Source organism: Oreochromis aureus, linkage group 19 (genome assembly GCF_013358895.1).
Source record: "Oreochromis aureus strain Israel breed Guangdong linkage group 19, ZZ_aureus, whole genome shotgun sequence".
Lineage (NCBI taxonomy): Eukaryota > Metazoa > Chordata > Actinopteri > Cichliformes > Cichlidae > Oreochromis > Oreochromis aureus.
In genome coordinates, this window is record NC_052960.1 from 27,569,312 (window position 1) to 27,597,290 (window position 27,979).

Consider the following 27,979-nt stretch of genomic DNA (forward strand, 5'->3'; position numbering starts at 1 on the left):
TTTTGATAACCAAAGGCTTTTGGTTATCAAAAGGCTTTTGGTTACCAAAGGCTTTTGGTTATCAAAAGGAGTCATAAGTGAGTTCTAGGGGGTGTTACTGTGGTTTCAGGGATTTGTTGGAGCTCTACAAGAAGGAGCAGAGGATATCAGAGAGACATTTTAGTTCACAAGTCTGTTTAGATAATGATAATAAGTATTTCTTTTTCCTTCCTCAAAATAATTTTTCCCCAAAGTGTTTTTTTAAACACGGGCATTTGATTTTTGTCCCCTATAGTATGCCTTGTTGGAGGGGGGGGATCGACCAAAATAATAATCGGCCTTTCCCTTAAATCTTACACAAAGACGGAGTTAATCTGCAGAATTTACTGCCTTAGAGTGTGAATGTTTGAACACAGGACGCTGTGTGATTTCTAAACATCAGTATTGCCATTGATTGGCTTTAGAGCTCAAAGGAGGACAGATGATGCCACCCTGCAGTGGAAAGTGGAACTGCACCGAGACAAATTCCACTCTTCGTGTTGGCATTCATATTGAGCCTCAGTTTATCGTGCGCAGTCTTATAACATCTGTCGTTGTTTTTTCAAGCAGTAGTGTGATTTAAAGTTAGTGTCTGAAAAACATAAAAATGAGACTGTGATGGCAAAAAGCAAACACCTGAAACTTTCTCTGGTAAATGCTGAAAATTCCAAATTGTTTGAAACGACAAACTTGCTTGCGTCTGGTCACATATAAGTTCTAACAGCTGGCGATAATGTGCAATAAAATATTAAAATCACGACAGTGTGTCCCACAAATACTCAAGCGAGACTGAAACTGATTAAAACGTCTCTGCAGAAAGTGTTGCAAAGGAGAGAAAATAACTTAAAAATCGCTTTATTTTTAAAGTGAGTCAATAAAATCCTGACATCACCGCGCGCCGGGTTTTAATAGTATACCGCTCTCTTTATTCACACACCAATCTTGCTACTTTTGTTAGATTAACACGGAGATCTGGTGTCATGTTGATGTTACAGCTGTAATGATCTTACAGTAATCCCGTTTAAACTGCTGGGAAATCTCTTTTTATAGTAAGCCGAGTTGAAGAGTTTTTAAGAGGAATAAAACGTTTATTTGGATCAGGCCTATTGTGAACAAGATATACTTTTACAAACACGATTTTTCATCACCTGCGGTGGAATATAGAGAACAACCTCCACACAAAGCGACAAGCAGCAGAGACTGTGGGGTACGATGCTGATGCTGAGAGGTGGTTGAACTGCTCACAAATGTCACTGCAAAGATAAAACACATGCAACTATACAGGCTACACATTTATTTCATTCACTGTTTCATTTCATACTTCTTTTCCAAATAGCTCACAAACAGTATGCACTGTAACATTAAGCGTGTTTGTTTGTTTTTAATAATCCGATGATATTCTCTTTGTACATCAGTATATTTTTGTTTTTCACAGTAGCGGCAGCACTGTTATATCCACAGGGTTTGGATGCGTCCGCTGATCTGTGGATTTCTTTTGAGCCACAGGTTTCTTGTGAGATTGACTGCTGACTTTAGTAAACTTCAGCCAATCAAAATGTGGGACATTGTATGTGGAAAAGTGGGAGGAAGAGAGGGGGGTAAAGGTGATAAAAATGCTGTGCAGTCCCACATAAAGTGAGGCACCTGGTCACCTTAACCTCGCGTTTTGCCGTCTAATCTATGAGCATGCATTTGACCCGGAATAATATGAGATTCAACATTTAAATGTGCAAACCTAGCCGGGTATTATCCACAGTCCAAATACGGACCTTTAACCTCCTGCATTTTCAATATATATATTTTTTGGTTTGTCATTTCTCGTGTATATTAATATATTTATTCAGTTATTTATTAGGGACATTGAAGTAGAATTCCCGATTACTTTGGAAAAGGTGAAAGGGGATAAACCTTTAAAACCAGCAAGCAGCTTCAGTGTGAAAAACAATAGCCCACTCACAGAGGTAAGACCTGCGCTAAACAATAAATAAATAAAAAGCAGTGTGATGCGTTTCTTTCTTCTTTAAAATCACCCTCTTCTTGCCGGTTAAATGATAGTAAACTTTATTATAGACCAAAGCATCTTTAACGTATAAAAAGTAGAGCACCTATGACGCGCAGTCAAAAGCAACATTAGGGCCAAACACAGAAACACAATGAAGTTTAAATGCCATCCTCAGTATTTGGTTTCTGGATAAGTTCAGCTGGTTTCTGCACACTGTTCCTGTCCTTGGGCTCCTGCTGTTTCTGCTCTCTGGTTTCTCTTGTCTTTCTGTCGCGCCGTGAGCTGAATGCTGAAGGGGGAATCAGACGGAGGCCTGGAGGGACACAAATGGGTCCAACACCACCAAAAATGGACGGTAACAGTAAAGCCCGATGGTCGGTCACATACTTCTATACTAGCAGTACAATCCAGCAGCACGAAGACCATCTAAAAACAATTTCAGCGTGGACTGGCTGAATGTTTCGAAGCCCCACAAATAAAGACAAATATATGCTTTCAAAAAATGTACAGCATTAAAGAAATGTTACACCTTTAAAGCCATTCAACTGATAAAATGCCCTCTTTTTCATTTATTAAGAAAGAAATATGAGCTCGACCACGTTAATTTGGCTGTTTTACATATAAATGGCGTTTTAAGTTTTTTCATTAACTGATCATGAGCGCATTCCTCATTTTGGGCAACCTTTAGATGAAAAATCTGTGCAATTGAAATCAATTCAAATACAACAGATATATGATGCACACAAGTTCACGATTGTTTCCATATTTTTGGAGTCTGCGCAGTGACTGTTTATATCTATTTTAAATGCGCTTCGCGTGTGACAGGGAAGGTTTTCGTTGTGGACGAACACCACATGTTGGTGCGGAGGACTTTAAAATGATATAACGGTTCAATCAATGACAAGCGCTGAAAACAGACTTCACAAGAATCCAACCAGATGACTGGAGGCCGCATGTTCACGCCACGAGGACGACAGGCACAGTGTGAGGCTCATTCCTGTACCGACAGCGACACCAAGAGGACGTTTCGGTTAGAGGAGCTTTACTCAAGTGAGAGTTTCTGCAGACAGGGAGACATGACATTTATCCCCTCTGTCCATCTATGTCCTTATCCAACCATAAGGTCATGTTGGGACTGAAGTCTCATCAAGTTCACAGAGCGAGAGGTGCGAAGCACAGTGGACAGGTAGCAGGGTCAACACAGAGACACAGACAAAAACACACACTCACATCCCGTGGTTCATTTAGAATCACCAACTAACCCAACATGCATGTCTTTGAATTGTAAGAGGACCAGAGCACCTGACGATAACCCATCTGAGCTGAGGGAGAGCACGCAAACTTCACACAGAAAAGGCCTCAGCCAGCCAGGAGGTACAAACCAGGAAACATCCTGCTATGAGACCAGCTGTGCTACCATCACACAATAACAACATCAAAGAGAAACTGTTATAACATTACCAGCGAAGGAGTTTTTTTCCCTCCCCCAAAATGTCATGCCTTTTAGTACATGGTTGACCTGCGTAGTTCACTAAACCATACCAGTGCCCAGAGTATACAGAAGGTTTTGAAATAAATTAGAATTAATCAAAAAAGTATCAAAAAAAGTTTTTGGTTACACTCTGACTCTCAGATCTGGAACAGAGCTCACTGCAAAGGGAGACAGGAAAGTAAGTCAGGTCTGTTTTTGTGCTGACTCAGCACAGATTGCGTCGAGTGTGAAAAAGCTTAATATTATGTTTTATAACACAATTTATAATAATACATTATGAGTGTATGAAGAAATTTGTCTCTATATTTCTATCTTTTTAAATTAATTTTTGCAAAGATATTAGAAGATACAAAGATATTAATACCAAGCAAGAAGAAGACAGAACTGTGGCTGATTTGTGATTAGTAGGTGACCTGCTCTACCACCTGAGCTACCACCCCACAATTTGTCTGTGCAAACTTTACAAGGGACTGGCATGATCAGTTTAGCCATTCCAGTTCATATTACTGCCACTGTAGAAGGAGTATTGTGGACCAGAAAGGGGCCATCCCCAAACCATTACCATAAAGTTGGGAGCATGAAGTTGTCCAAAATGTTTTGGTATGCAAGGGGCACAGCTCAAACACCATACCACCACCTCCACCAGACGTCACACAGGGCACTATGCAGTCAGACATGGGCAGTTTGCTTTACACCACTTCATCTGACACTTTGCATTTTGCTTGGAGATATACGGCTTGGTTGCAGCTGGTCGGACCACGGAAACACATTTCATGAAGCTCTCTATGCACTGTTCTTGAGCTAATCTGAAGGCTACATGAAGTTTGGAGGTCTGTAGTGATTGAATTTTCAGAAAATTGGCAACTTTGCTTCACCATGCTCACGTTCTGTGGTTTTACCCAGGCAACCACTTTGTGGCTGAGATGTTGTCATTCCCAATGACATGCTTTTGGAGACAGGTTCAAATGGCCAGTGGAGATTTTGGCACATCATCAATAGCTTAATTTCTCAGCCCCAAAGGTTGGTGCATGACATTTAGCAGCAATCATTTTCTTTTTAGATATTTAAGTATTCAGATATTAAAAATGGTGTTCAGTGAAGTCAGATTGCCTCCTTTAACGCCTAAATCCAGTGCCACAGAGTTCAAATCTAAGATGATGATGGTCAAATGTTCTCTGCATGGCCCTTGAAGTCCAGGCAGATGTCATTTGAACATGTGAACATACTGGTGCTGTGAGTCAACACACTGATGAAGTTTTAACATGTGGCCAATCGTTACCAGAGTTCCAGTGAGAGAAAGAGAAAGAGCTAAATAATGGTTGATAATGAAACATGGATACATTTTATTAAAGCAATTCAAACACATCAATAAACAATCTTAGAGCAATCAAACAAATACAGAAAAAGATAAGTAACATTGTCGAAGTCTGATCTGCAGAAACAGATACAGATAAATGATGAAGTTACGTCACGTTTTTGATTCAGTTTTATTGAATGACTCTCACTTTAACACTTCAACTGAGTTTAATTTCTTTTCCCAAATGATTTCTTCAAGTTTCAATCTGACTCATTATTTTTATTGATTCACTTATTGATCTGATTGAATGGATGAGAAAATGAGACTGGAGATGTTTGGATTTGTTGCTCATTAATAAATAAATGGAGTTGAATCATTAACCAAAGTTCTTTGTGTGAAAATGTGGAGCGTCATCTCTGCTGAACGATGTCTTCGTGAAACCTTTTCTCCAGTTAAATGTGACAAATTTGCTTGAATTGATTTGCTGTCAATCATTCTGTATGAGAGCAAGTGTCAATTTTGATAAAGTAGTGATCATGTCGTGCAGTCAAACTCTTCACATGGAGTCACTTTAAACTGTTTGGGATCAGGCCGAGAGCAGATTCTCATTAGAGGTGATGTAAACACATCATTAACATCTGTCTCTAGCTGCTGTAGAACTGCTGACCTGCTGGCTGCTTCAAATCCTCATATGAGAGACAACAGGCCTCCTTACTGTGGCCATGACATAAAGTGCTTCTCCAAAAATCTCTTAAGGAGTTTTTTGATTTTTTGCTGGGGGGTTTTTTTGTGTGTTTGATTGCCACTTTAGTTAGAACTTCTATAGTAAAAGAAGATTCTGGTATTTTCATTTATTTACATTACCTTTCCATGTGTATACACAGAATGACAGAGACAGGGAGAGCAGCAGTAAGACCCAGTATAGTACAGAGAAGCACAGATTGATTAAGCCAGACAATATGAAAAAGAGGAGCTGGGCTGGAGGTGGGTTGCACAGCTGCTAGCAGATAATCAGCAAATATGGAAAATAAGCAGCCAATCACAAATCTAGTGGTGGTATGAGCCATTACTTTATCATTTCTTCTGTGCTGGGCATAATCTCCTTTCATTTGCTGAAGGTACTTGTAAAAGAAAATCTGTAATTAGTATATGATGTGATTTCTATGAAACTCCATGCAGAGTTATGTCAAGACTTTGTATCCTTATTGTTGATGGTAACAAAAATATTCCAAATCTGAAACAAGACTGAGATGGACAGCATCACAAGATGTATGGATGGAAATCAAAGTGTTACTTCTTAGAAAAAAACTTTCTGAAGACGTTCATTTTTGGCTTGTCTTTGTTCACAGGGTCCTCTATTACTTGGGGGCTCACAGTTGGCGGGTCCTGGGGGTCAGGGGGAGCAGGAGGAGGCACTGATGGCTGACTTTGGAGACTCTGTGGATCTGCAGTGCATCAAGTCACAATCAGGCCAATTATTGACATAGAAGTTTCAAAATGAGCATTTCCTCTAAGCGCTGTTCAGTGGTCTGTTAAAAAACTATAGTAATACATGGATTACAAATCCAAATGATTGACAACATTAAAAAAAAGGAGTTTGTGTTGATAAAATCTTTAGCAACTCTGACTCCGAGGTTGCATTTCCATTTGAAGCCTGTAATATGTGTGCATTAACAATATCTGGAAATGAAATCCATCCTTGAAACAGTGTGTAATCATGTGGAACAAACTTTAAGGTAAGTTTTCTGTAGTGATGTACAAATAAACCCTGTAAAAGTCAGTGTGCACATAAGCTGGCGTTGGTGCAACACTTGCCTAACATAACATGGTTCTAAATGCACATTTTAAAGCAGTCTTTCCTTTTTCTTGGCCCTCATGGGGCAGAAGCTGAAACTTGACTGAGACAAGTTTTAAAACCAGTTAAATTTACTGTGACATCTCACCTGCTGTCCTGACCTCCCCTCCATCAGGATAGCTATGTCTGCTGTAGTAGGTATGGGGGGGTTTGGGTGGAGGTTGGCCCTCTGAGGATAGCTGTCTCTCCAGGCTCTCAGCTCTCCTGCTGAGAGGTTTGGTCGATGAGGAATCATCTGGAGACTCAGCCAGCTTCTCCAAACTGAGGTTGACAGATGACGCTCTCCTGAGTAGCAACAAGTCATCTTTAATTTTAGTGCATCTATTATACCACTTCCATGTGACTCTGAGTAATTGTTTTACATGATTCTCAAACTAGTCTTTGGCCACATTCAGGGGGAGATCTGAGATACAAGCTTTCTACTTACAGTTTTTTCTGATGGCTTGAGCACATTTTTTGTAACTATTAGCTATTTTTGCAAAACTCTACACACAAATAAGAAAACTCTTCACCCAATCAGCAAAACATTGTAGTTTTCTTGTAAAAGCGAATAACCCTTGCTTAACTCACCACACCTTTGTAAAAATGGTATTTTTGTATCAGACAGTAAACACAAGCCATCAAATTAATAAGCACACAATCCACCATCTACACACTGATGGTATGAATAAAAAACACATCTGGCTTTTGCTTTCTCTGTGCACAAGGTAGGCTATGTCAGTTTGAGCTCATACTTTTGTCATAGATCCGTAAGCATAGAGGGATCCAAACTTCAAGTACTGGTGTTTATTCACACACATCAAAACAAACACAAGTGTTTATTTCCAAGTCAAAACGAAATAGTAATTTCACTGAGGAAAAAAAAGAAATCAGTCTACATTGTGTCATCTCTGTGGATCTGGCCACAAAATTTAGTCTACATCACATGAAATGTCCTCTAGTCCAGCGGTCCCCAACCTTTTTTGTGCCACGGACCGGTTTATGCCAGACAATATTTTCACGGACCAGCCTTTAAGGTGTCGCAGTTAAACACAACAAAATAAAACTAGTACCGGTACCAAAAAAAAGACGATTTATTCATAACACACGTGAAAAGACCCAGGAAAAGCGAGTTAACAATAAAAACGATAACAAAATAACGCTGAAAACCGATAAAAACCCTGGAAACCATACATTTCACACCTGAGCCTCAACTCTCGCGGCCCGGTACCAAACGACTCACGGGCCGGTACCGGTCTGAGGCCCGGGAGTTGGGGAGCGCTGCTCTAGTCCAAGGCACAGGGGAAAATATCTTCTGGAATTTTACATCTATGGTATTGTTGTGTTTCTCATTAGCATGGCAGTGCTACAAATCTTAGTGCAAAGTGACTGTACTAACCGACTCTCATTTCAAAATGTCCTTATGATGCTTGCTACAGTGTAGCGGCTCAAGTTAAGCTGAACCCGTTGGCCAGCTTCCCTCAGGGTCACTCCATGGTTGATTACATGGTCCACTATTGTAGCTCTGATGTCATCAGCAATTCTATTTCTTACTCTTCTTACCCTTCCTCTCCCCCCTCCTCGTCCTCCTCTTGCTCCTCCTTGTCCTTGTTGTCCTCTTCGTCCTACTTCTTCACCTCCACGTCCTCTTCCTCGGCCTCCTCTACTTGTCACTCTTCCTGCTCCCTCCACTGGACTCCACACACAGAGCTTACCTGTATTATAGTGCTTAGGCTGATTGCAAAGTGAACTAATTATGTAAAAAAGTTTTCACATGTGACAGTGTGCCAGACAGTTGGCAAAATAGTGTAAATAATGGGCATAAATGTGTATAGTTTTGCTACGAGTGTGTTGATCCTTTGCAAATTGAGTGTAAAGCCGTGAGTTGTGTTTACAGTTCTGCAAAAAGAGTGCTGTGCAGTGGATTGTAGCTACAGGTTTGCAAAGTGTGTGTTACAACTGAGTGCAAAGCAATGTTTGTGCTTTTAGTTTTGCAAACTCAGTGAGTGGTTTTGCTATAAGTATTAATAGTTTTAGAAATTGTGCTATGAGAATCACAGTTAGGGTTTAAGCATTCAGAAAAAACTGTAATATGATGGCTTATGTTAACTGTTGGATACGAAAATACCAGTTTTACAAAGGTGTGGAGAGTTAAGCAAGGGTTATTCGCTTTTACAAGAAAACTACAATGTTTTGCTGATTGGGTGAAGGGTTTTCTTATTTGTGTGTAGAGTTTTGCAAAAATAGCCAATAGTTACAAAAAATGTGCTTAAGCCATCAGAAAAAACTGTAATAATCTCTGGTTCTCTTCCACAGCATGTCTTATGTCCTGTCTCCTTCCCATCACCCCAAAACTGGGCACAGCAGATGGCTGCTTCTCCCTGAGCCGGTTCTGCCAGAGGTTTCTTCCTGTTAAATTTTTCTTAACACCGTCACCATGCGCTTGCTCACAGGGGTCATTGATTGTTGGGCTTTTCTCTGTATTATGGTAGGGTTTGTAGCTTACATATAAAAGTGACTGTTATTGTGATTTGGTGCTAGATTAAAAAACAATTCAAATAAATTGAAGGTCACCAATATTCAAACTCATCTGAGACTTTGAATAGATGCACCTATGATAAGTTGAAAATCCTACATCACCTTATTTTTGAATTATCCACACCTCTCTGCTGGGCGGCCTGCCTGGCCGCCCAGCAGGGTACCAACAATATCCCCATAAGCCTTTCAGGCTGACAGGTAAAAAAATCCTCACTTCCTTATTTATCGTCGACTAGCCCTACAGTCAGCCCCTGGTTCATCCTCTGAAACAACCTGTCTCTTTAAGGCTTCGCTCCCTTAGAAGACTCACTTCCTTCTTCTCTCTTCACCTGACTAACTTCTGAAAGCCTGCTGAGAGGGACCAGCCAGTGCTTGTGCTTGTACTGCCTATACTTTTGAGCATGTTATGCCTCAATTATTTACTATATAATGCATTCAATTTTTATTACATCTAGTTCTAGAATGCTGTGAATGCTCTAGAAATCCTGTGAACTTTTAGCTGACAGGACTAGGATATTACATGGTCACTCTAGCTTAGCACAAAGCCTTGAAGCAGGCAAATTCTAGGAAAACAAATCAGCATTCACAAAAACCCAAGTTTATTTAATTTAAAAGGTATATCTTGTTATCCAGCAAGCACACAGTTTCCATGCCACAATCCTTCCTTTGTGGACTACCATTGTGAAGCCTCGAGTCTGGCATTTGGGCTGTTACTATCATGTTTTTTGGGGAAAGAAGTGGCCATATTAGAAAAGAGGATGAGGCTGGAAAGGAGTGAGCAGATGGATCTCAGAACATGAGGACTATATCTACAGATATTGAATTGTGAAGAATTGTTATTGTTATTGAATTGTAAATAATTGTTATTCAATAGGATTTACAATTTAGACCAAAGGCTACATCCAGATCTTTTAAAATAGTCTTTGGTTAGTCCATATTCAAAACAACAATCCCAGTCTGAGCTCAGGACTTTAGCATTCAGTTCCTCAACAAATAGCCCCACCACTAACTGCTGTGAAAACCACAGCATGTCCTTTTTACATGTCTATTTCTGTACCTGTTGAATAAACATACTCAATCTGTTCCACAGAAATCCCTTGGTCAGTGTATTTTGTGACTGCTGTAGTCATGCAGTCACTACAGTGCTCCATATTTCATCACCATGCAGCAAACGAAAGCAGATGCAATGCATGACAGCTGAATAGAGCCATAGCTGTGTCCTGTGCCACCGTGTGTTTTTCCACTATAGTGTGCCCACTGAATGTAATTCACCTTGTCCAAGTATCTCATTAAAGAAAAATCCTGTTGGCGGGGAGTTTCATTTCTTTGGCCTCTCACCCACCTCAGAGGTGCCCAGTGTCCCCACAGTGCACAGTGTGAATAGGTAGATGTGAAAGTCAAAGTCAAATTACCTTACGCAGTTTGAAGGAAACCATTCCAGCCTGAAACTCCATCAAACACGTGTGACTGACAACCATCCTCTCTGACCCCAAAAACCATGCCTGCAATGCTTTGTATCAGGGACTCTTTGTCCATTCCAGCAACTTAATTTAATAACAGAATTCACAGGACCAAAGCAGAAATATTATGGCTGCTTACACAGCTAAAATAAATAGTCTTTGAATAATGCTTTGTTAATTTTAAATAAATGTACCTCAAACTATTATGAGGGACAGCTTTCCTTTTAATATCAGAGAGAAAATCCTATTTATTCAACAGAACACTGTAATAAGCTCATAGCAGGATAACTACGGGATGATTTAATGTCAATTGAATAAAGACTTTGTTGTATCATTTGTTTTTTTAATATTATCATTATCTTGATGTATATACTTTAATTAAGGCGGTTTAGTCACTATTATAACTATTTGACTGCCTTAGCTCTTTAATGGTCACATCACTACTTACTCATGCCACTGCATGTCCTCGCTGAAAATACCTCGTTAGTAAGGCAGGTGACATTTACTAAAAGTAATCACTCATCTGCCTTTATATTTATCTATATTCAATTTCAATTCAGTTGAATTCAGTTTTATTTATATAGCCCCAAATCATATGTACATAGAAGTACATATGAACTTGTGTTACATTCCATTCTTAATCCATAGGGTTTCATATAATGTCAGGTCACACTTTGCAGCTTCTGTGAACTCTTCTGTGAAGGCTTTCCACAAGGTTTAGGAAAGGTCACACACTGCAAAATGGCGTCAGACATGTGCAGTTCTTCTGGCAACCGCCAAAACTAGACTCGTACATTAGATTGCCAGACAGAGAAAAGATCAGGTATTCCACTGTTCCAGAGACCGATAGAGGCGTGCTTTACATCAGTGCATCTGACACTTTATGTTGTGCTTGGTGATGTAAGGTTTGGATAAAGCTGCTTGGCCATGGAAACACATTAGGAGAGGTTGGTTGCTTACTTGCTCAAACCTGAAGGTCACATGAGGTTTGGAGGTCTGCAATAACTGAATCTTTGCCCTGTCAAATCTAAAACTAGACTTCAATAAAAATGTACCAAAGTAAAGCAATCTCTCTCCTTTCACCTCAGACAGCACTGTCATAAAGTTCCTTGCATGTTCATTAATATGTGCATCTAACACAGGGGTGGGCAATCTCAGTCCACGAGGGCCGGTGTCCCTGCAGGTTTTAGATCTCACCTTAGGTCAACACACCTGAATCACATGATTAGTTCGTTACCAGGCCTCTGGAGAACTTCTGAAAGCTGCTTTTAATTAAGTGCCATTGTCTCCGCCTCTGACGGGGTGTCCATCTGGAGCTGGACAAGTGTACTTTATGAAAAATGAAGAAGTACACCAGTATTTTTGAGCTCATGAACTGATTTTTTTCAGCAATACTTGTTCCTCACCACAAACAGATAATTAGCACAAACCTGTGATTTACAGAATATAGAATCTATAGAATCTCAGATATCTATTATCAAGTATATTAGAGGTAATATTTTACCGTTCTTAAGCCAGGAAGGCGGACAGATAGCACAAACAGTATGTTTTAGTCTGATCGATTTAGTCTTTAGTCCTGTCTTCCAGTGCTCACTCCCAACCCATGAGATTGCCACCCCTCCCTGAGCCTGGTGCTCCTGGAGGTTTCTCCCTGTTAAAAGGGAGAACTGTTGCCAAGTGCTTGCTTACAGGGCGTTGTCTCTCTATTATCGTAGGGGCTTTACCTTAGAATCTAAAGCTGTTGTTGTGACTTGGTGCTATATAATTAAAATTGAACTGAATTGAAATAGTTTCCCTGTCATCGTCTTGATGCATTCTCAATCATTCAGGTAAGTAAATCTCCAGAAGTTGATTCTGTTCATCTGGACGTAGCCTTTTCAGTGGGAGAAACGTTTCGTCACTCATCCAAGTGACTTCTTTAGTCTCAGCTGACTGCAGGTTTCCCCAATCTTATAAACAGTACATTTGCATATTATTTAGATTATTATTTAAATTTAACATGACAGCTAACTGGGGTAACCTGAGACCGAAGAAGTCACTTGGATGAGTGATGAAACGTTTCTCCCACTGAGAACACTACGTCCAGATGAACAGAACCAACTTTTGGATTTCCCTGTCAGCAGTGACATCCGAAGTGGTCTTCTGATTGCTGCAGCCATCTGCATCAAGGTTTGACCTGTGTGTTCAGAGATGCACTTTTGCATACTTCTGGTGTAACAAGTGGTTATTTGAGTTGCAGTTGTCTTCCTGTCAGCTCAGTCGGTTTGGTCATTCTCCTGTGAACTACCACTAAACTAAAGCAGACTTGCTATGCACTGCATAATTTGAGTCAGCATCTAGTTTATCTACTTTTGCTTTAGATTATATTTGTTCTAAAGTTTGATTTATTAAGCATCAATATGTTTTTGAAAAAAAGAACCTTGGGAAGTGTAGGATTAATAAAAGAACAGTACACTGTAAAAAAAAAAAAAAAAACAGTAAAAAAAACAGTACAATGTACAGTATAAATGTGAAGGAATTTTTCGTATTAGTCATTTACAGGTATTTTTCTGTATTTCTTAACTACTGCAATGCATTGTGGGAGCAAGAACCCTAAAAGGAGGGGAAAAGTAAGCAAGTCCAGCCATTACTCTTCTTTCAGGCTTCATTTGGATCATTTGGATTTTGGACTTTGAAGCTGAAGAAACTGCCTTGATAATTCTGTGGTAAAAATTAAAGCTTATATTTTTTTAATTAAAATAATGTTTTTCAAAAGACTCAGTGTTTTTATTTAGAAATAATTGTTAATTTATTTGTTAACTGGTGTGTATCCAGATAAGGCAGGAATATTTTACTGACTCCTTTTGAAAATAATCGTTATTTAGATTTAATATGACATAAGCTTCCCATTTTTGTTAATTAAATTTTATTTTAAAATAATTCAAATCCTTTTTTGCTATGATAACACCAAATTTGCCCTCCAGTGGCTGGACCAGTTTTCATAAATACTATAGTTAGCTGGAAAGTAAAAACTTCATGGTTCTATTGATGTATAGACAGTCAGAAATAGTTTTAGGATTCTAAAAAGTCCTATAATAATACTATAGTTTACAGTTGCCTCTACTGAAGACTTTAAAGGGTTTCAGGCAAAGTTACACGAACTCTAGTTTTAGCCTCAGACCATCCTGGCTGGCTAACAAATGCTAATGTTAGCCTGTGATTTAGGCTGCTAATCTAAAGACTTTTAGCTAGCTGACCAGCATAGACTAATTTGATGGTTAACAGACTATAGTGGTGATATTATTGAAAGTTTAGTTTCACCTCAGCACATTTATCATTATGTCCATTTTGTAGCACATAAAAATGTTTAGTTAATATTTGTAGACAGACACGTTTTTCCTGTAAACACATTTTTACTCCACCTTTTCTTAAAAATGTGATTTATGTAATGCTAAGTAGATCATTTCTAGTATTTGTGACCCCATTGAGCTAATGTGATTAAATTATAACTATATCTTGATTAAAGTATAATATAGGCGCAGTGCTGGTCTGCAGGGGTGTTACATGCCATGTGGGGATGCTGCTGCTTTATTGTAAATTGTAATGTCTATATCAAGCTTTTTAGCCTAATAATAAGCAGGGATATTTGTGTCTTTCTTAAAAATTCAGATCCTTAGAGATTATTTGAAAAGTGGATTGATAGCTATCACTAAATGAAACACTCTAAACCTGCAATGGAAAAATATCCCTTATTTCACCTGTTATCACACACTTGCACGTGCAGAGCCAACAAAAGGAAACACTTTACTGAGTGAAAAAGGAAGATATAAAATGCTGATGGTGCAGTGCAGCTGGTCTCAGGAGAGGATGAAAAAGTCTGATCACCTTGTCTATAAAAACAAGGTGAGTTTAATGTTGTGATTGATTTAGTTTGTGAAGGTTTGTGTGTTACTTTAATTATAAACTGCTTATATTGCAACGGAATGCTGTTATATGTATGCAACTCTACATTTAGTATCATATGAGGTGTAGGAATATAGTGTAAAAGAAACAAAACCTTTTATGAATGTGTGCCACAGGATCCCAGATAGAAGCAGTTGTCATTCTGCTGAGTGACCCCCTCAACCCCTCTGTCTCTAAAATGGACATCAGGGACGAAAACAATCATATTTCAGAGACAATGCAGTCGGAAGAAGCGTCTTCCACTCCTGAAGATGCAGCAGTTGACATTCTGGGGCAAACATCCTACACACTGCCTCCCCCTCCTTTCCCCGCTGGGACACCTGCTCCCCCTCAGCCAGCATCAGATCCTCAGACTGGAGGATTTATTAGCAACATCCTCCCAGAACCAGCTCCTCGTGTGTATCAGCAACTGGTTCCACTCATGGGCTCAGCACCAGCTCACCTCTACAGTCAGCCAGGGACAGATAGGCAGGGACAGCTGAGACACCCAGAGGTAGTGACCGGTCTCATTAGAATTTTATTGATAAAGATGCTTAAAACTGCTGCATGCTTGAGTCCACATGAAAGAAAACCAGTTTTATTTGACTCTACAATCACTCTGCTCTCACCTTCGTTGTATTTCACCTTTGTATAAATGTGGTGTGAAGCTTTGCTGAACAGTAAACTTTGTCACTGCCAGTGAAACATAATTCCAAAGAATAGCACAGGAAAGGAAAGTCAAGCTATGTATGAATGTAGTTTTATGCACATCTTCTCCTCCCACTAAACACTTCTTACACCGAGTGGATAGATCATAGTATTGCAGCTTGTCTCATCATCTGTCATGTGTTTTGTGTGTTTCAAGGTTAATGTGCCCGGGATTCCAGAAAACATGAGGCAATACGTGCGTCCTGCTGGAGAACTGTACGTAAAACACACAAACACACCAGTGAACACAGCTGCTGAACATCTGTATCTTCATAAACTTTGTTATCTTTTATCCGTCTCTGCATCTGTGTAGGCACGGTGTCCCATTCTGGGAATTTGTCACTCCTCCTCCCCCATCCAACCCTCCACTTCGCCCTCCTTTCCCCACTGGAGCACCCGCACCCCCTCAGTCAGCATTAGATCCTCGGATTGGAGGATTTCTTAGCCACACCCTCCTGGAAACAGCTCCTCCTGTGTCTCAGCAGCTGGTTCCTCTCATGGTCACTAACACCGCCACAGTGCCAGCTCACCTCTACAGTCAGCCAGGGACAGATAGGCAGGGACTGCTGAGACACCCAGAGGTAGTGACAGGACTCATTAGAGTTTTATTGATAAAGACGTTTAAAAGTGTCGGACTCATCACTCTGCTCTCAGCTTCCTTGTATTTCACCTTTGTATAAATGTGGAGTGAAGCTTTGCTGAACAGTAAACTTAGTCATTGCCAATGAAACATAATTCCAAAGAATAGCACAAGAGAGCAAAGTCAAGCTATGTATGAATGTAGTTTTATGCACATCTTCTCCTCCCACTAATCACTTCTTCCACCGAGTGGATAGATCATAGTATTGCAGCTTGTCTCATCAACTGTTGTGTGTTTTGTGTGTTTCAAGGGTAATGTGCCCGGGATTCCAGAAAACATGAGGCAGTATGTGCGTCCTGCTGGAGAACTGTATGTAAAACACACAAACACACCAGTGAACACAGCTGCTGAACATCTGTATCTTCATAAACTCTGTTATCTTGTATCCGTCTCTGCATCTGTGTAGGCACGGTGTGCCATTCTGGGATTTTGTCACTCCTCCCCCATCCAACCCTCCACTTCTCCCTCCTTTCCTCACTGGAGCACCCGCACCCCCTCAGTCAGCATTAGATCCTCGGACTGGAGGATTTCCAAAGTAAGTTTCTCTGGTGCTTTGTGTCAGTGATCTCCAGATATCCGTCTTTTTTCTGCAGATGTTTGCTTGAATTATTGTAATCAGCTTCCTTTAATGGTGCCTCCTTACATTCAGTTTCACAGCTTTACTCATATTTTTGAACTACTTTCATCGCAGCTGTACACAATGCTAATGCTCTGACTCTGTTTTATTCCTGTAGAAATAGGAAATGTGAAGCCAAACAGGATGAGGACCGGCTGTACATAAAGAAACCACCAAACGCCTTCATGATTTACCTGAAGGAGCAGAGGCCAAAGGTGATGGCGGAACTGAACATAACTGGCAGTGCAGCCATAAATGCAGTTGTGGGAAAGAGGGTAAGTGTGTAACTCTGAATATATTTATGCATCTGTTAATGCTTTATGCTCATGTTTGTGCATGTGTACCAGCTGTCCTGTAGTTATGTGTAGTAACAGTGTAGCTGAGTATTTATCTATGCTGACAGTGTGTTCGCATGATTGTCTGTCTGCAGTGGAGGTCTCTCTCAAAAGACCAACAAGCAAAATACTTTGATCAGGCTGAAACCGAGAGATGCCGTCACGCCACAGAGCATCCAGACTGGTCCACCAAAGAAAACTATGTATGTCCAAAGTGCCAACATGCAGTTCATACATGTGCCCATCACTGCACTGAATTATGAAACAGTCAGTGCACAAAGTTTGGATCAACTGATGAAAATTCTCATATTTTTGTTTTTAGGGCAAAAAGAGGAAGAGAACACGAAATCGCACCTCAAGCACAGGTGAGAGGAGGTTTCTGGAAATTATGATGTTTTTTCATGTGAAATGTGATGTAAAGAAGATGGGAATCTGTTAACAAAAGAAGACTTACTGTGTTTTTGTTTGTGTTGCAGCATCTGCATCTGAACCTAAACAGGAAGCCCAACAGGCCAAGAGGCTTTGTGTGATGCCAGCTCAGACACAGCCATCTTCTTCCTCTTCAGTTGCGAAGGAGCCTCTCGAGCAGCCACAGAGACAGCCAACTGTTACCAACCTGCATTATCAGCAGTCAGCGTGTGTGCAACTGCAGAACACACAGACAGCAGCTGATGCGCCTGTGTGTCAAGTAAATCCGGTCCTCCCAGCTTCTCGTATAGATTTCTCCCCATCTGCATCACTGGCCTCCTCTGCTGCACCCATTCAGCTCCAGAAAGACGCCCCTTTTGTCAGTGACACTGATGAAGCACTGCTGTCAGTGGTAGAACAGCTTGACCTCCTCCTCACTTCTGAGCAGTTTCAGCAGCCCTCCTCTCCACTCATTGGTCCTCAGTTAAATCAGACCAGCCTTGCTTCTCCTGTATATTCTGCTTTATCCACATTATGTGCCTCCCCTGACACATTCTTTGAAAACCAAAAAGAGCCTATTGGTTTCGCTGACATTCAGGATGACATGTGGTCAATCCTCCCTGTCACTCCACAGCCTGATACACTCTCCTGTTCTAATACTCCTAAATATAGTCCGAACAGCCCTGCTTCTCTGGAGAATTCCTCTCCATCTATATTGCTGGACTCCTCTGTTGCGCCCACTGAATGCCAGCCAGTGTCTCCCTTCAGCGAAACTGAAAAAAATATGATGTCACTACTTAACGACCTCAAACTTGGGCCCTTTGCACAGCCTCTACAGCCCTCCTCTCCTCAAGCTGACTGGTCCTCACCAGAATCAGATCAGTCCTTCACCCCCCAAACCACGGCTACCTTCATACACTCTATTGAAGAAGGTCTTAGCTCACTGCTTAATTTGCTTGAGGTTCCACCCTTTTTTGCAGAGCCTCAACAGTCCTGCAGCTCTCGTACAAAATCTCTACTGGAACAGTCAAATTCACAGTGAACTGAACTGAACTGGACACATTTTACAAACGCAAGCTATTGAACTGTATTTTTCTTGTTTTCTTGTCCTTTCCATTTGTGTAAATAAATAAAAAATAAAGTCTTTTAATTTTCCGAATATGATGCTGAACACTAAAACAAAAATTAAATACAGCAATAATATAGAAATAACTAGAAAAATTTGCATTTCCTGCGAAAATGCTGTGTGGATGCTGTAAAGCTGAAGCTGTCTGCTGAAAAAAGCTGAAAAGTTGCAAAAATTGTAAAAACTTTGCCGAAGCATAAGAACTTTGCAAAAATGTAATTACTTAGCAGAACTGCAATAACTTAGAGGAAACATAATACTTGGCAGTAATACAATAACATAGCAGAACTTAGCAGAAATATTGTAACTTAGGAGAAACATGATAACTTGTCAGAAACACAAGAATTTAGGAGATAACAGAAATACTATATTAAGCCAAAAATACTTAAACATTGCAAAAATACTGTGATTCAGCAGAAATACTGTAATTTAGCAGAAATAGTATGATTTACCAAAAATACTATGATTTACCAGAAATACTGTAATTTAGCAGAAATACTGTGATTTGTCAGAAATACTGTGATTTAGCACAAATACTTTGATGTACCACAAATTCTGTAATTTAGCAGAAAAACTATGATTTGGCACAAAAACTATGATTTAGCGCAAATACTATGTTTTTGCACACATACTATGATTTAGCACAAATACTATGATTTGGCACAAATACTATGATTTGAATTGAAATACTATGTTTTGGCACAAATACTATGATTGTGCAGAAATACTATATGATTGCAAAAATACTATAAAATAACACAAATACTATGATTTAGCAGAAATGCAGAAATGCAATCCATTATTATCGATATCTTTGTTTCACTGTTAAATACAGCAGGCTTTGGTGAACAGTCATGGAAGTTTTCCAGGCTCTGTGGAAATCCATCAAAAAGATATGACGAGAGAAAAAAAGTGGTTCATTTCCAAGAGTTTGAAATCTGAAGAAATCTGAGAGAGACATGAATTTCCTACCCTCAAACAAACGTAATTCATGGCAGAACGGTAATAGGTCGTAAGAAAATTCTTGAATTGTGAGCGTCAGGAGTGTCTGAAGATATATTGGCACAAGCCTCATGTCTTAACTTCGCTTCGTTAAGGAGATATGACGATTCGAAAATGTGTCTCATTAGAGAATTCCAGCTCTCATTTCGAGCAACGTCTCCATTGAGTTTCTATGGAGAGTTTTCAGACTTTGTGTTGCTCTGAGGAGATTTGCCAAAAATCTCTAACTCCCACAACAATGATAGTGACATTTTCTGAAAGCCAGCAAAAATACCTACATTTTGATGTATAATTTGTTGGGGTTGAGTGAAAATGGAGCGAGTAGCAAGAAGTTGTTCGGACATGAAGAGGAGATTCAGAAAGGTTCAGTGGCCCACTCTAAGCCAACTGCATAGCAACCATAACAACGCAACTATTTTCTGAAAAATCACAATGATGCAACTGAAAACTTAAAGAGGGATAAGATTGAAATGGTAACAGATATGAAAAAGCTGAATCATACATGAATAGCCCAATGATTTCAGAACATTTTAAAGTTTGAATGGTTGTTCTACGTGAAAGTATGAGGAAGTAGTTAAGTTCCAAAACCAAGCAAGTTTTAGCAGAATTTTGGAAGTTTCCCTTTCATTTCAAATGGGACAAAAAAAAGGAAAAAAGCTTAATATTTTAAAAAGTATAATAGTAAAAAAATACCAAAAGTCATAGCCGGCATTAGCAGAAATAGCAGAATAGTTGAAAATCGCACAAAAATTGTGGAAGTAGTTCCACGGCAAAAAAGTACGGAGCAACTAGAATAAAGTGTAAAGAATAAAGAGAAACAGGAACTTAATGTGTGGATGCCTACAGCATCCACACAAATATATACTTTTGTATATAAATCGTCTCTGCTTGCCCTTTTCTAAAAGTCACTGCATGCCACTGGTGTGCAGTGATGACCAGCTAGCTGCAGCACAAATATCTCTTATGGTCCGTGGGAGTGTCTGGGATTTTCCAGCTGGAGGTGGTGAGTTTCTTGTGTTTACCCTCTTGGGCGGAGTCCTGGTGTCTCACCTGAGTCCCATTCACCAGCCAATCAGCAGGAGGGTTCTTAAGGCCAGCGCCTTCCTCCACTCTACCTCTCGTAGTAACTAGGCCTTCTAAGAATCATGATTCCCAGGTACCCACCGGCTCACTCCTTGGCGGCTGCTTATCGGGGCATGGAGCCTGGGGCTCGCTCGGGCCACTTCGGGGATGGGGTGCCTCAGCCTCTCGGCCCGGGCTCGGTCACTCAGGCACAGCTGGCTGCCGGGCGGAGCTCACGGGCACGCCACTGCAACCCCCTGGCTTCTGCTCCGCGGCTGCTGAGTGACCCCTCATCTGGGACTCTCCTCAGCTCTTTCTGGGATAGTGGCGCGGCTGCTCCTCTGTTGGTCTTCCTTGGTCTCTTGTGTTCTGGGGGCCTCTGGATGTCTGGAGTTTTGATCTCCTCCATACCTGCTTCATGCCCTGGAGGTCGGGGCAGTGGCCCCCACACCCTCTAGCAGATCATTACATGAAGGAACCTCTTAAAAAACAAGCGTTCATGCTCACAGGTGTACACACGGGTGATCACACACACAACTACACCCTTTTGGGCTCCTACCTCAAAGCACACTGTGCGCTGTCGATCTCACGTGCTGCACCATAATGTTTAATATTTAGTATTTACTGTCATATTCCCATATATCATTGTGATCTTGTTTATTACTCTTGTCTTCTTCTGCTTGCTTTCTTTTTTCTTTCTCAACAGGTGATCCAGGTGATCGATATATGTATTTTTTTTTTTGTCTGCTTATTCTGTTGGTTTTTGTTTTTTGCCCTTTTTCCCCGTCCCTCTTCTCAGGTGTTTTTTTTTTTTTTTTTTTCCTCTTTCTCTCTCCCTTTCTTTCCACCAGTCAAGTCTGTCCCGTATTCAGCAAGTGAAAATAAAATAAACAATAAAGGTGAATCAGATGGACCATTACGGCAAGGCTGGGATGGTCCATTTGGTAAAAGTAAATCCGTTGGGCATCTTTCTTCGCCTTTAGACAATAATTCTGATGGCAAAAGAACCAAACGGGACAGGTTAAAAAAAAAAAAAAAAAAAAAAAAAAATCATGATTCAGTGATTCGGTCTCTGTTAAAAAAAAAATCTTGTTTCCTTGTGTCTCGGTTCCTGGTCATGTCCTCCAAGATCCATCCACTGCTGCATTCGCAATACTCACCTGCAACTTTCTTGGAAAGGATCAGCTACTCACCTCACCTACCTGCCTGCTCTCCTGCCCACTATGCCCACCCGAAGTCCTCTGGAATCCTGAAACGGATTCCCCGCTTCCTCCAGTGCTTGCTCCCTGCCAGGACACTCAATTGGTTACCCTCCATGAAGGGTCTCGGCTGCAGCTTGCAAGTAAGCAAACATTCCTCAGCCCACACTCACCTATAGACCCCTTCCTCTGCCATTTCAGTTTTTCCTCTGTTTCAGAACTGCTTGCCAGAGATCACATAAGGCTGCCATTCCCTGGTGGTATGTGGTCTCACACACTGAAGCAAGGAGAGACCTTTGGTACTTTATGCTGGGGAAATGGCCTCCAAAATCCAACGGCAGAGCTTCTGTTTATGTAAAGCTTTATATCTGGCTGTCAGCAAAGCAGACAAACATCCTGAATGTGTTTAATGAAACTATGTGGCACATCACAGGGCACAGGGACTTCTGAGGGCTGCTGCATTCCATTTGTAAAAGAGCACTAGAAAGAGAAAACATACCTACGCTTGCCATTCATGGTCACACACACCCCTTGTAGATTAAGCCCTCACAGTTTTGATCATTGCCACCATAGCTGAAAGCAAACCTTTAGCTGAACTGTCCTCTCAAGAGGCAAGACAGAGAATGAACACTGCACCATAACAACAGAGAGCGAGGCAGCTTTAACAGGGGATGGGAGCATGTCCTGACTTGCATGTTTATGCAAGAAACCACTATTGTAACACCGGTGCTGACCAGGACATGCTGGACCAGAAATGGACAAAAGGTATAAAAGCAGGTAGCAGCTCCAAATACATGATGTACATCTTGCACTGGGAGCCAACCCCTCTCATCGATGTGCAACCACATAGAGTTCCCCAGCCACTTAGTGGCATACGTCAAAAGATTGATCCTGAAAGCCTGGTTTGTGTCATGTTTTCTTCACGACTCATGCTTGTTCTTTGTTCACTGTTTTGCTTTGCTCTCTTATCAACAAGGTTAATTTTAAAGTGTTATCAAAACAAAAATAGAAACAGACAGGCCTTTTATGTTACTCTGATTTTAAACAACCTGTTATTGTTATTAAAGTGATTGGACTTTGCAATGTATGACAACAGATCCGAGAGGAGGTGAAGCACCCTAGCTTGTGCCAGGACCATTTGAGTAGGAATACACTGAACAATTCGTATAAATGTTTATGTGCAATAACACCAAAAATATGTTGCTATCACCAGCTTTTATTAATATTGAGTGATAGTGATTTTAGGTTATATCACCAGTCTTGTTTCAGTAGATGATGAGGTTACATGTTTGACATTAACACTTATGTTTAATCCCACTTGTTATACTGTAATTTGTATTGCACTTATTCAGTTTTTAAAAGTGCATTATCATAACTACAATTTCCAAACTTACAAATCTGTAGTTTAGATTTTCCACTCAGCTACGTTTTGTAAATTTCTTTCCTTTTAATTCTTTCAGTTCTCATTTGCAACCTTGCGATACACAACTTTTATTTTTATTTTTTTTGTTTAACCTCAAACATTTCACATTCTCCAGTTGAACTGAGTAATCACTTATGATCCAAAAGTCACAAACACACTGAGTCTGAGAGCTTTCTCTTAGGTCCATTAAAATTGATCAACCATGAGTGAGCGCTCACCCGGAGTCGTCAGAGTCACTGCTGGCAGATTCCGGACAGTTCTGGAGCTTTTTCATCCAGACGAGCTGGAGCTCCTTGCTTGATGCTGCAAATACATACTGACTGCCATCCTCCAGTCTGAGAGACAGAAAGCACAACACAAGTACAGAAAAATAAGTCTTCCTAAAAATGTTTTGCATAAGAAAATACGGCATATAATGATGTAAAGAAATGCATAAATGAGACCAAAGTATGACACAGGGAGAATTTATTTGAAAGATCAATGGGGAGCCACAAATTTTTAAAAAAATCAATAGCACCATGAACAATTCCAACTTCTAATATAGTTTCACAGTGCTAAGAAACAAATACCATATTTTTTGGACCATAAGGTGCACTGTCAATGATTGGGTCTGTTTTCATACATAAGGCGCACCGGATTATAAGGCGCAATAAGTGAAACAAAGCAGTCAGATAAGTCAAACTTTACTCATCTCATTCTTCATGCTTCCTCCACTTCTGTACCATTGATTCATTAATGTTGAATTCTATCACAGCTGCTCTATTCCCTTGTTGTTGCAGTATATTGATGACTAACCTTGTATTGTGGATGGATTATCTCAGTTGTTCTCCTGACTGAAGTTTGATCCGTTTACAGCATCCTGCCATACTTTTGCATTTGTCTCTAACCATCGGGAACCCTCACGTTAACTTTTATCGTGTGGAAAAAAGTTAGCGTTCATCCTCCAGCTTCACTGTGTTTATATTATGCTAACATAGCTGTGTCACTACCGATCACGTAGCACATCATTATATACCAGCTAGTCCAACTTCAGTAACCCTACAAAAGTCACTGCTGTTTTGTATTCTGTATTCATTTAAGTTGGAAGTGATCCGCAAGGTTCCTGATTACGGTAGCCGCAATGCTTCAACAATCAACAATCAACTTCATAAATAAGGCGCACCAGATTATAAGCCGCACTGTCGATTTTTGAGAAAATTAAAGGATTTTAAGTGCACCTTTAGTCCAAAAAATATGGTAGCCAATTTTAAGTGTAAATATGAAGTTTCAGAATGTCCTATACATCAGACAGTCATAGAGCATAGAGAAGCTGTGTTTTCTAACTTTAGCAACAACATTAAAGTCAATTTTCCAATGCTCCAATGTTGTGTTGTGCTTGTGTTTACATGAAGCGTGCAGCTCTTACATTAGTCTGAAAGTGTTCTCCTTCCTTCTGTAGTTGCGATTCTCCCTGCAAACTGCTCCAACTATGTTGATAGGAGGCCACCTAGAGGTCCTCTGCGAAAGCACAACAGAGTTAAACAGTGTAACCTCACTGAGATTATTAGAGAATGTGCAGAAGCAGATGGAGAACACTGTGGTTATAATCCTTCCTGTAGAAAAATAAGCTGCAATATTTTCTTTTTCCTTACACACTGAGCATGCATTAGACACGACCTACACTCAACTGCAAGTAATTATTCTGTGTCTGAAGAACACAAAAACAGCAGCCTTGGCAGCAAGTTCCTTTGAATTTTGGAAAATTTTGAATTTAACTCCAACAGACATTTCGTTTCATTGCATAAACTTAATTGTTTGAAAGTAACTTGAGATTAAGAAAGTTGAAGTAATTTAATATATGAAAATGTTTCCAATAAAGATGATCATGCTAAAAACACTTTGAAAGAAAAAAAAATCTCCAGATTTGGATAAAAGTAAAAAATCCTCATTCAAGTTACCAAAATATTTTGAAAACCTTTAAAGTTAGTTTCTGCATTGATTATGGTGACGTCTATTCAGAGCATGAAGAGATTTTCAAATCCTAAATGAGGACTGAATTAGAAAAAAAGAGAATCATGTCTGCCATCTCTATTAATCTCTATTAATGGACGCCCTTATTTGATTCCTTGTTGAATACGTTAGAAAAAGAAATGTGTGAATTTATTATTTATTGATTATTTTTAATGTTTTCTTTAAACAAATAAATGCATTTCTCAGGATACACACACACATTCATCTTACATGTGAAAGATCCTCAGTTTGAATTTGGGAGAAGATACAAACCCAGCCACGGGGGAGCCTAGGTAAATGGGATTGTTGTGTCAAGGACACATGATACTATCAAACATGTCCATCTGCTATGGCGATACCTTTGAAATAAGAGAGCAGCTAAACGCACTGTTACGACCCGGCTCAAAAGCCGCAACATAGAAAAGGAGAAGAATACCAGAGTGTTAGTGTTGTAGTCAGGACAGAACTTAATTGTTTTTACCCAAACTGCTGTCATGTCATGTAGGCAGTGCTGTCAGTGATGCTGTGGCTTTTTAATGTTCTCTACCTGCGCAGCAGCTGCCGTGTCTTTAAACAGGCTGAGAGTATCTCCCTGCAGAACAGCAAAGACCTCCTCCCAGTGCTCCAGACCCTGCAACAAAAGAGGAGTCTCAGCCAACGCTTCAACAGTGGGCACAACAAACAGGCTGCCATAACCCAAAAAGGTTCTCAGGAATAAAAGGTAATAAAAGGAGCACCACTGGTGTCTCTCAAACCACCGGTGCTAATGGAAGGGTAGAGTGGCAAAAAGAAAACTGGCATAAAACATCCAGGTACTCAAAGTAGGTTTTAAAAAGTAATAAAAGGCCTTCCTTTTACTGGCTAATGGCATTAAAAATACACCAATGTGTATCAGCTTCTGCCATCTTCAGGGTGTGGAAGTACGAGGAAAACAACAGAGCAATTCACTCTGCTTATCTCCTCTCACTTTAAGTGTGCAACACTATAATGTTACATCATTTTCTTTAGCCTTTAGAAACAATCCTGAGTACAGCATCTTCCTCCTTTAAGCAGCTACTCAGTACAGCAAAAAAATCACAACTGGATACCTTCTCAAGAGCATGATTTCATACTGTGTGAGCAACCACGGTTTTCCTCTTATTACAAGACATAAAAATTGGAAAATCCAACTGGGAAGCTGAATAGCTCCTTTTCCATCAGGTTGTCCATCCAGTTTGATAGAGACGTGGAAATAAAATCAAAACATATCAAACAAAGAAGCAGGTTGGGTTAATGCCCAATATGAAATTCCGTTTTTAGATATCTCTTTAAACTACCATTCTCTATCATATCATCATTTACAGATGTGTAACATGTCTCTCACCTTGTTTCCCCCTTGTTTCAGCTTAATCTCCAACACGCCCTCCATTCTGATTGGCTCCCCAGGTGTGACCTGACAGTAAGTATGACAGGTGTGAGAACATGTGGTTGATGATGATTATTAATTTAATGAATAAGACAGTTTGTACCTCAGGTTCGGGTTGCCCCTCTGCTAGATCTAAAGACTTTTGTCGAGGTCTAGGAGAGGGGGGAACAAGGTCGGGTGACTCATTATCCTCCTTTGTGATTGGTGCAGCAGTCGGGGCGTTGGGTGGTGTGATGTCATGAGCAGCAGGTGGAGCAGGAGAGCCAGGCACATCAGGCTGCCTAGATGTTGGTGATTTAGGGCGAATACATCTTTCTTTCACAGGTGGAGGTGGTGGCGGTTCAGTGGGGGCAACAAGTCGTCTGATTGCTGAAGGTGAGTTTGGTGGAGTGGTGGGTTTCTCTGGATGGTTTGGAGAATCAGAGCGGCGGTCAAACGCCTGCTCTGAAAAGGAAATTCTGGGCTTTGGAGCCACAGGTGGTTTGGACCTAGGCCGAGTCTCTTTCAATGAATGGGACTGAGGAGGCGGTGGTGAAGAGGAATCAGCTGATTCTCCAAGGGGAGTGTCAGAATTTAGGTGCGAATTTTTGATTCGCCTTCTCCCGGTGTTAACTGTCGGGCTGGGGCTGGACTCATCAGACTCATCAGAACTGTCAGCCAATTCTACTTTTTTGCTAATCTTTGAACCTGATCCAGGTCCCAGTGGCGGACTGAGAGGAGGGCTAGGAGAACTAGAGACTGTTTCTGCTTTCTTCTCCAGCACGGATGGTCTGATTGTTCTGTCTTTCTGCCTGCCACTGCTGGCTCGGTTAACATCTCTCGAGGAGATCCGTGGGGTCTTTGGTTCTGATGGTTTACTTCTCAGGGAGGAAACTCTAGCTGGAGGCCTTCTGTACTGGAGGTCCTTCTCTTCATTTCCATGAAGACCCAGTCTGTTTTCCCTCTGCAATAAAAAAGAAAGTGTTTTTAACAGGGTTCATGCACTACAAAAATCAAAATCAATGGTTTTAAGACATTTTTAAGATCTCAGTACCTAATAAAGACAGATAAAACCAGTGTTTGGGGAAAAAATAGGCTTTTACAGCCTTTGATTTAGTCTGTGAACCTCTAATCTTTCCTGTTGTTAATGTTACCTGTGTTTTCTTTTTCTGAAGTGCAATGAAACGGTCACTCTGGGCCTGGATCATGGCCTCCAAGTCCTCCTGCCTCTTAAGGAGCTCCATAACGTCAGACACAGAATCCTGGAGGAACCACAGAAAATGTTCTGGTTAAGAGAGGTTTTAATGCCACAAGTTCTGAGTGATGTCTTGGGGACTCCATCCTCTGAAATCTTCCTTCAAGGATAATTTCAGTTTATTTCAAACAGGTGCACTGAGTCTATTATTATAACAGGTATAACATGGCCTTCCTTCAGGAGGAAAATAAAAACACATCCATATTGAACATTGGACAACAAGGAGCAAGTCATTTTATGTTAGATATCTTTTTTCCTCCTACCTCTGCA

General features: G+C 40.4%; 2 protein-coding genes across 4 annotated transcripts in view; one reads left to right on the forward strand and one right to left on the reverse strand.

Annotated features, from left to right (window-relative positions):
• Nucleotides 1–4,838: 4,838 nt before the first annotated feature.
• sptbn5 (spectrin, beta, non-erythrocytic 5) overlaps nucleotides 4,839–27,979 on the reverse strand; it is a 97,581-nt gene continuing 74,440 nt past the window's right edge. Inside the window, exons 73-80 of the mRNA XM_039603765.1 lie at nucleotides 27,609–27,716; nucleotides 26,579–27,418; nucleotides 26,434–26,502; nucleotides 25,618–25,701; nucleotides 24,487–24,578; nucleotides 23,300–23,416; nucleotides 6,753–6,949; nucleotides 4,839–6,254 (exon numbers count right to left, since the gene is read on the reverse strand). Coding sequence (XP_039459699.1) covers nucleotides 6,100–6,254; nucleotides 6,753–6,949; nucleotides 23,300–23,416; nucleotides 24,487–24,578; nucleotides 25,618–25,701; nucleotides 26,434–26,502; nucleotides 26,579–27,418; nucleotides 27,609–27,716 — 1,662 coding nt within the window. The 3' untranslated portion in view covers nucleotides 4,839–6,099. The remainder of the gene's footprint in view (nucleotides 6,255–6,752; nucleotides 6,950–23,299; nucleotides 23,417–24,486; nucleotides 24,579–25,617; nucleotides 25,702–26,433; nucleotides 26,503–26,578; nucleotides 27,419–27,608; nucleotides 27,717–27,979) is intronic.
• Nucleotides 13,247–18,418, forward strand: LOC120435026 (transcription factor 7-like 1-A). 3 transcript variants are annotated; one of them, XM_039603766.1, is made up of 11 exons: nucleotides 13,247–13,346; nucleotides 14,405–14,523; nucleotides 14,700–15,076; nucleotides 15,428–15,486; nucleotides 15,584–15,851; nucleotides 16,161–16,219; nucleotides 16,317–16,445; nucleotides 16,645–16,801; nucleotides 16,957–17,064; nucleotides 17,184–17,226; nucleotides 17,338–18,418. In XM_039603766.1, the coding sequence occupies exons 3-11, from the start codon at nucleotides 14,762–14,764 to the stop codon at nucleotides 18,309–18,311; spliced, it is 2,112 nt and encodes a 703-aa protein (XP_039459700.1). In that variant the 5' UTR covers nucleotides 13,247–13,346; nucleotides 14,405–14,523; nucleotides 14,700–14,761; the 3' UTR covers nucleotides 18,312–18,418. The 3 variants fall into 3 exon arrangements, with proteins under 3 accessions (XP_039459700.1, XP_039459702.1, XP_039459701.1); XM_039603768.1 differs by having other exon boundaries at nucleotides 17,344–18,418; XM_039603767.1 differs by lacking the exon at nucleotides 13,247–13,346 and having other exon boundaries at nucleotides 14,328–14,523.